The sequence below is a fragment of the Zalophus californianus genome, chromosome 14 (assembly GCF_009762305.2).
Source record: "Zalophus californianus isolate mZalCal1 chromosome 14, mZalCal1.pri.v2, whole genome shotgun sequence".
In the NCBI taxonomy this organism is placed as follows: domain Eukaryota; kingdom Metazoa; phylum Chordata; class Mammalia; order Carnivora; family Otariidae; genus Zalophus; species Zalophus californianus.
Window position 1 is genome coordinate 76,022,106 of NC_045608.1, and position 9,054 is coordinate 76,031,159.

General features: G+C 46.4%; 1 protein-coding gene across 1 annotated transcript in view; it reads right to left on the reverse strand.

Annotated features, from left to right (window-relative positions):
- LOC113912388 (collagen alpha-1(I) chain-like) overlaps positions 1 to 6,865 on the reverse strand; it is a 116,868-nt gene extending 110,003 nt beyond the window's left edge. Inside the window, exons 1-3 of the mRNA XM_027575383.1 lie at positions 6,666 to 6,865; positions 6,308 to 6,569; positions 5,538 to 6,072 (exon numbers count right to left, since the gene is read on the reverse strand). Of these exons, the coding sequence (XP_027431184.1) occupies positions 5,538 to 6,072; positions 6,308 to 6,569; positions 6,666 to 6,865 (997 nt within the window). The remainder of the gene's footprint in view (positions 1 to 5,537; positions 6,073 to 6,307; positions 6,570 to 6,665) is intronic.
- Positions 6,866 to 9,054: the final 2,189 nt, after the last annotated feature.

Consider the following 9,054-nt stretch of genomic DNA (forward strand, 5'->3'; position numbering starts at 1 on the left):
GTTAATCCTTAAATCTCCTTTGATTTATATTTTTCAGTCTCAGTAAAGGGGTTTTCTACTGCTCTTTGTTAAATTACATCATGTTGGTTTTCATTCCAACATTCACATTTCACTTTGAATCTTGATTTCACCTTTCAATATATTAGCTCTGGCTTCTCGTTCTGTGTCACCTACAAATTTGACCTTCAGTAAAGACTTTAATAAAAACATTGAACAAGATAGGATCAAGAGCCCTATGGCATACCACTGGAGATTTCCCTCCCAGATGGCATCCTCAAGTGCTTCTAAAACAGTCAATGAACTCCATACACAAATAATAATACCAAGCTTCAGTTGACAGGTACTGAACGAGCAGTAAGAAAAACAAATGCTATACAGAGAAGAAAACAACACATCTCTGAACCATCAGACCGGGCTCTACATTTTAGTAATTAATTTCAAATATAGGTTTGGCTACAATAAGGCAATTTAAAAAAAAAAAAAAAGATGTATCTCAGGGGTGCCTGGGTGGTTCAGTGGGTTGGGCATCTGCCTTTGGCACAGGTCATGATCTCAGGGTTCTGGGGTGCAGCCTGGAGGCTCCCTGCTCAGCAGGGAGTCTGCTTTTCCCTCTCCCTCCACCCCTCCCCCTCTTGTGCACGCCCATGCTCTCTTTCTCTCACTCTCTCTCTCTCAAATAAACAAAATCTTTTTTTTAAAGTATCTTATTCCTGGGCGCCTAGGTGGCTCAGACGGTTAAGTGTCTGCCTTCGGCTCAGGTCAGGATCTCAGGGTCCTCGGATCGAGCCCCGCATCGGGCTCCCTGCTCAGCGGAGAGCCTGCTTCTCCCTCTGCCTCTGCCTGCTGCTTCCTCTGCTTGTGCTCTCTCTCTGTCAAAAATAAATAAAATTTAAATAAATAAATAAACAAATAAATAAATAAATAATCTCATTCCTGAAATGTGCATATATATGTGCTAGGGTGGCAACATAAAAGCCATTTCCTACTAATGATCTCACCCAGAAAGTTTACAAACAGAGTATTAAAGGATGAGTAGGATTTTGAAATGCCATAAGGAAGGGGGGAATTAGCAAAGGAAAAAGTCTTACCCCATTATGGATCAACAAACTCCTATATATATAACTCTTCCCACTGCCAACTTGACTCCACCCACCCAACCCCAACATGTAGAAATCAGTATCTTAAGTATATATGTTTTTAAATGACTGGTTTCCAAAGGAATTACTCACTTTTAAAATGGGTCATACAGGGGAGGCCTGCCTGGCTCAGTCAGTGGAGCATGCATGCAACTCTTGATTTTGGGATTATGAGATTGGTTGGGTATACAGATTACTCTAAGAAAATAAAAATTAAAGGGGCACCTGAGTGGCTCAATCTGCTAAACAGCTGACTCTTGATTTAGGCTCAGGTCATGATCTCAGGGTCAGGAGACTGAGCCTAGGTGGGGGCTCCGCACTCAGTGGGGAGTGGGCTTGAAGATTCTCTCCCTCTGTCCCTCTTCCCACTTGCTCACTTGATCTCTCTCTCTCTCTAAAATAAATAAATCTTCTAAAATTTTTTAAATTAAAATATAAAATAAAATAAAATGGGTCATACATAGGGCTCATGTACAAGGCAAGTGACCCTGGTTTAATATGGGTTCATTTGATTGACACAGAGTTTTTTTCAGAATACCAAGAACACAAAATATCCAGGGTTGCCACTGTTTGCTTATATTGTGTAACAAACCTAATGTTAAACATGACCCTTGAAACTGTTCCCACATCTTTCCAGTCAGGACACTTTGATGATATAGTAAATATCACCATGGTTCCACCTTGAAGAAATAGGGTTTAAATAAGGATTTTGTCCCATCAAGTAATTTTTTTCACATAAAACTTAAAATTCTCTTCAAAAGCAATACCTGTCAAAAATTTGTAGTAAATATCCAAAAAATGACATAACTCTGAAGCAATTCTAGACTCCCTAATTACTTTAAATCATGACAGTTTCTGTTCTCTCATCCTATCTTCTATTCCTTCTGCCTTTCTTGGTCTGAAAATTAGTTACAAATATGAACCAAAAACTCAGAATGTAATTTGAAACTGAAAAGCAACAAGCCCATTCACTGAACTAGATCACTTGGAATTAGAAATAAAAGAAAATTCATTTTTGAAAATGAGAATCTTAAAAGCTTTTTAGAATATGAAGTTAATCATTACAAATTTATCCCATCAGAAATAGCTTTTTAAGGGGTGCCTGGGTGGCTCAGTTGGTTAAGAGTCTGCCTCTGGCTCACGTCAGGATCTCCAAGGGTCCTGGGATGGAGCCCCATGTTGGGCTCCCTGCTCAGAGGGGAGTCTGCTTCTCCCTCTCCCTTTGCCCCTCCCCCCCACGTGCTCTCGCTCTCTCTTCTCACTCTCAGATAAATAAATAAAATCTTTTAAAAAATAGCTTTTTGGGGCGCCTGGGTGGCTCAGTCGTTGAGCGTCTGCCTTCGGCTCAGGTCATGATCCTGGGATCCTCAGATCGAGCCCTGCATCCATCGGGTTCCCTGCTTGGCGGGGAGCCTGCTTCTCCCTCTCCCACTCCCCCTGCTTGTGTTCCCTCTCTCGCTGTGTCTCTCTCTGTCAAATAAATACAATCTTTAAAAAAAATAAAAATAAAAAAATAGCTTTTTAAGGCTATAAGCCCCATAACTACTTGGATTCGGATTTAGGATATCTAAAAGAAAGCCCTCAGATAATTAACCCAATCATCATAAAGACCTCATTTTGATAAAAGGGGATCCATATCAAATCAGACTTGAAGCATGGAAAGAACCTCAGAGAGCATCTACAGAAAGGAGCTCAAAGTCACACAGGAGATAATAATAGAAATGGGACTGGAATGCAGGGCTCCTCCTCCAGATCTAGAGTTTGTTTCCACCACATCCTTGACCTTGAGACTGAGGGTAGTGGACTAGACACAGCACTTCCTACATCAGTATTTTCTGACTTGCCCTGACCAACATCCAACCATATCCAAAAGACAACAAGAAGGAAAAAAAAAAAAAATAGAAGGAAATTGAGTCCATTACTTTGAGATGGGATCTGAATAATTGGTTTTTTTTTCTCCTTTATACAAGGAATATAAAGATTTGTACAATTACAAAACATTTTAAAGTATAAATATTTTAAAGATTCTAACATTTCATATTAAATATTATAAATATAAATATTTTGAAATATAAATAAAACATTCCACTAAAATAGAGGATTCATGAGAGCAGGGTCCACATCTAATTTGTTCGTTGTTCTATCGCCAGCACCTATATGGTAAAATATTTCTGGGTGCTTTTTGCTTGTTTTCTGGTTTTTGCTGCCCGTGATCCAAACATCCCTCTTATTTAAGTAACTCATTACAGTATGCAGTATAGATAGAATGCAGTGACCCACTTCTCACCTTCTGGTAGTTAGGACAGCCCCCAACTGGCTCTTGTGGAGGCAACATAAAAACACAGGGATAGCAGAGAAGTTACTCTTGGAAGCAGTGACAGAGACAGCAGTGTCCGCAGAGGTTTCCTTAGCCAGGCTGTTGTGTGGACTCCTCCAGCTCCTAGTCTCCCCTAGTCATTCCTTCTTTTCCAAGCTTGAATCTCCTGCATTCCTATTGTTTCTGTGAGCTACCTGGGTTTTGCCATGAAAGTTTTTTTCTACTTAAGTTGGTTTAAGGCGGTTTCTTTTGCTTATAACCAAAAAACTCTAATAGGCACATAGTAGGCATTCAGTAAATATTTCTTAAATGAACAAATAAATTAATGAAGCAATTAATCACCATCGTAATTTTCTGTATAACACTTACAGTTTTCAAAAACTCCCCCTTATTCTGCATCCAGTTGCTACCCCATTTATGTTCCAATATTTAAGTTCTGATATTTAACCAGGGCAAGTTCTTCTTAATGCAAGAATCAAATACAAAAAAAAAATTTTTTTAACTAAACTACGGTTAGACTTCATTTCTCAAAGTCTGCCATAATATCTCATGGTGTCAGTTACCACTATGAGTAATACCATTTAAGTAACAAGCAATTTGATTAAGTAAAAGCTCTCAAAAGAGAAGTTTAAAATAAGAGCTAGGGAGAAAAATTAAGTATGAGTATGAAAAATGAAAAAAAGTGAAATAATTTTATTCAAAAGAAATTAATTTGGAAACAGCTTCAAAAAAGTCTAAAAAAAAAGGCAACTGAAACTTCAGATAGGAGCTGACATTCGCGGGGGCGGGCAACGTGGGTGGAAATGGTTCAGAGATTTGGAAGGAACAGCATCTGCAAAGGCAAAAACTGTGTCCCTTCATAACAAAATCTTTGTTTTAATCAGATGACTCTATTTAACCTTACTTGGTTTGTGAATTCTTAAAAATGTTTCCATTCACCCCACCTCTACTCCACTGAAAGGTGAAATCAACCATTACTCATCCCTTCCCCCCACAAAATCCCCTGATTTAAAAAAAGAAGGGGGATGGATTAATACTGAAAACTGCTTTCAAATTCAATCATAGTTTTGTGGCCGATGTATACAGAATATTATTCAAAGGATTTTCAGAAATCTTTCAAGCCTAGAATCAACAAAATGGAAAATTCTGAAGACTTTTCACATTTATACTCACAAGCCATGTTTGAAACATGGTGAATTGAAACATGATGTTTCAGAATTGCCCTAAGAAATTCCACTCCCTTGTTACCAATTTCCGTTGATAAGGCAAAGTGCATATTAACATAGTGCATTGTATTTGGTTTATGTGAACACAAAGCCCCAAAACCAGGTCTCCCCCGGCTGATAGTTGGAAACCATTACAAAATCCATTAAACCATCTCAGTAAGCAAGAGAGGAAAGGCCATTTTGTGTTCAGTGACCTATACTCAGGCCCATGGATTATGAAGCAGGCAATGTAGTGCCTTTTTGACTCTATATCTGATCTCCAGGGAGCCAGAACTCAACTCTTTCCCGGATAAAGTCTGAAGAACACATTTCACCAACAAAAGTAGATAGTAAACACTTAAAAGTAGTTTTAAGAAGAGACAAAGAGAAAAATGAAACATTGGGGATGAGGAGTGTTAAACGTTGTATTATTCCTGCTTTACATAGCCTATTAATTTCCTGTATAATTTGTGATTCCTCTAAAATGTAGTATAAAAAGCAATTTCAAATTGTAATGTAAACCACACGGCTTTAAGACGACCCAAGGGGAGAACATAAACTGTATAGACCAAAAGACACCCCCCCGCCCCGCTTCCAGTGCTTTTCTGATATAGATGGGGGGGAGGGGAGCTTTTCCTACACTATCTGAATCCATCAAATCCTTCTACATTTTTGTGTCTATAGAACCATAATGGCTTCTTTAGCATGTACTCTCCACACAGTTGTGTCGGCTCGCGGCTCGGAAAACACAGCTAATCCTCCTCAGGACAACACTCCTGACCCAGTTCCTGAGCAAAGGAGACGGAAGCCGCCTGCACTGCCCTCGGGGCTCCTGGCTCGAGGACACCGAGACTTGTTGCTCCGGCGGCGGGAACTCACCATTATCGACCGAACGCCGCTCGCCCTGCCCACGAGGAGGACGGCATGTGCTCGGACCCGCCGTCCCGGGCCGGTCGGCCGGCGCGCGGGGGAAGGCGAGGCCCTGCGAGCCTCTGCGCCTCGCGGGGCCGGGCCCAGAGTCCGGCGGCGGTCGTACAAAACCAGCGCCCGGAGTGCGGGGACCGGAAGCGCCCGCGGTCCGCCCTTCCGCCGCCAGAACGCGGGCGCCGGGCCGGGGAGCCGCGCCAGGCCTGGGGAGCCTGCTGGGGGTGGCCTGGCAGGCCTCGCGGGAGCCTCTCTCCAGGCCCCGGCCCGGTATCTTCGCCTCCCTCGGCTTCCTCCCGATGGGGCGAGAGCAGGCCGGAGGAGGGATCCAAGCCTGGCCCCCGATCCCGGCCCCGCCGGGCCTAGCTCGAGGAGAGGAGCCCAAGTCCCGGTGGCCCGACCCTGCCGCATGCGCGACCCGGGCCCGGGCGGGGAGCCAGGCCAGGGCGCCCGGTCGAAGGCACCCGAGGGCCGGGGCCGACTCCCCTCCCTTCCCCGCACCCCGCGGTCTCCCCACCCCCACTCGCTCCCGGAATCAATAGTGACCGCAGATTTTTCACAATTGCAGCTGTCTAATTCATCAGTGAATAATTAAATCAGAAGCAGCCAGGCCTGCCTGAGCAGGGCCCGGCTTGGCGTCGGAGACTAGGGGTCTCCCCTACCAGATCCCATCAAATTGGGGGCCCAGTTGGGAGCCGGGAGGGCAGCCAGGGGACAGGCCTCGCCCGGGGCCGCCGCTGGGAGAGCGGCTCGGCATGAGGAAGCAGGAACTCGGTGTAGGGAGTAAGCGCGGGTAGCCTGGGGACCAGCCCGGCGCTCCGCTGAGGAGCTCCATCGAGGGGCTTATTCCAGATCCTCCTGCCCCGCAGTGCCTCGCGTGGGGCTGCGCTTTCCACTCTCCTCACGCTGACTTCGAGAAGGGAAAGGAAATCACCCTCGGGAGGCGATTTGCCTTTGAGGAAGATGGAGAGGAGCAGAGAGAAGCGCCTAGAAACGGCATTGATTTAGACATCAATCCTGGCCCACTCCCTCCGCCTCCCGAGCCGCGGGGCCGCGCAACCCCCTCCCCGAGAAGCGGCTCGCCTCGAGGCCGGAGGCCGCCCGGCTCCGCGGGGCTGGCGAGGGTGGGCCGAGAGCCGCACCAGGGCTCGGCAGGCCCGGGGAGCCGCTCGCAGCCACCCCGTGCCCGCGGCCTCGACGCCCGCCTCTGCGCCGCGGGAGCACCGCTTCTCCGCGGCCAACAGGTCTCCCGAGTCTCTCCCGAGTCCGGAGCGCCGCCGCATCCTCTCTCCCGGCCCGGGCGGCTGGACGCCCTCGGAGCCCGGGTTCTCCAGAAGCAGCCAAACCACCTGTGTCTGGCCAGGCCCGGCCCCGGCGCTGGTCCAAGTGGCCCGCGGGGACCGCGTCTGGCTCCTCGAACGACCACGGCCCCCACAATTACTAAATCACCGCCTGTGAACCCTGTGGTCGGCCAGAGTTGCTTTTTCTTACACGCTTGGAAGCGAAACAATTCAAAATTCCAAAAGAGTGGCACCGAAGCGATTTTCCAAGATAAAATGCTCCTAAAATAATCTGAATGTGCTGTATTACTTTTGATCGTGTTATCGTCAAAGATCAGCGCAGACGCACTTAGTGATTTAATTACTTTGGGAGCTAATATACACGAATCAAAAAAATATATACCATGTGATTTTTTTAAAAAGAAATCGTCTGACTCGCATAAGTATTTTAAACCCCTCGACTGCTTTTGTTAGTTTTCAAATAGAAATATTATCTTTAGAAATCGGAAATAATATTTCTTAAGTTTAAAAGCTGGCCAACTCTTTTTTTCGGTACTCTGTACTCTTTTTAATTACATGTAGCAAAACAATTGAAATTACAGAAAAAGATTTTTAAACTCTCCCATTTTTCAGAGGGTAAAAATGCTAGGTATTTGTATTAATGCCTAAACAATACTGAATCCTCAATCAAAAGTGCTTATGTCCAGAGCAAATAAATGATCATTTTAAGAAGGTAATAAATAAAAAGCAATGCCCGTGCTTAGTGTCTCAGGGCAACTTGAAAACAGCTCCACTTTCAGAGAGTTAAATTTGTCCTTTTTACAATCAACTGCAACTTTTGCCTTCCCTTTGAAAGGACAACAAAAAGATTTCGCGCACAACTTGACCTGAACAAAAGGACCTCACGCCAGTTTTTCTTTTGTGGGGTGACAACTGTAGGAGAGGAAAACTTTATTTTAAGCATACATGAATTGTACTTTTGGAAACCCACTGTTAAAAGAAAATGCGACTGCAGATTCACGTGGCTCAAAACCCACGCTCCAGGGCTTTGGTGGAGAGAAATAATGGGACAGGTACTAAAGGCCGGCGGGGATAAAACTCATCTTCGTTCTCGGGCTAACAAGTTGCCTTCTAAAAGTGCAACGTTCTTTTACAGAAAAGGATGTATTCCTGTGAGAGTCGTGCTCAAGCCCGCCCCCCCACCTCCCCACCGTCCCCACTCCATCAAAAAAGAAGCCCTCTGATCTCTGCAGTTTCAAATCCTCAAATTCCCCCTCACTTTTTTGAATTTCATTTTCCCCAGCAGTCAAATTATTTCTCCCACCAGCTTCTTCAGTGGTAGCAGCCACGAAAACAGAACGAGAGGGTGGCCCCAGAGAAGTTTCTGTGGTGGGGAAGGAAAATGTCCTGGGCAAGGTCTGCAATCCCAGCACTCAACCATGGCGACAGTCCCCTCCAGTCCGTATCAGAGGCCCAGGCTCTTATTTCCGCTCAAACTCCTCCCGCGAGGGGGTCGGGGAACCAAGCCAGAACTGGAAGGGAGAGGGACAGAAGTGTGTGTATGTGTGTGTGTCCATCCCTGAGGGCAGAAAAACTCCAACAATTTCCTATCTATGGGAACGGAGGGGTAATGATCAAGGTCCGCCGACCTAATCCCTGGTTTTCTTTAAAACTAGGCAGGAGGACGTGCTTGCAACTTAGCTCTGCGGAGCTGGGGATTCTGCCGCTGCCTCCCCGGACTCTTCGCCCCAGGAGCAGGTGCTAAAGCCCTTCCCGCTCGGGGTCACCTCCTCCTTCTCCCCGCCCCCAAGCCCGCCCACTGCCCGCGTCCGGACTACTGAGGCTGCGGTGGGTTTCGCTCCAGCCCAGCCACCCGGCTGCGTTCGCCCCGCAGCCCTGCTCCGCACCTGCGAATTCGGGCGTGGGGCTGTGAGTGGACGCTCCCCCAGCCGGCAGGGCTCTCGCAGCTCCATTTTTCTTTTCCTAAGAGGCCAGCGGAGGGTGGGAAGAACACCAACACACTCCAAACGTTCCTCCGCGCCGGCGCAGAGTGTCAACCAAAAAGTTAAGGGGAGTCCCCCGACAGCTCGTAACTAAACTGGCGTTTCGGATTTTAACCAGACTGACGCGGAGGAGAAGAGAGTTCACGAAAAAGGACCCATTTGGCCTCACCACCTAAAACACTTAAACAA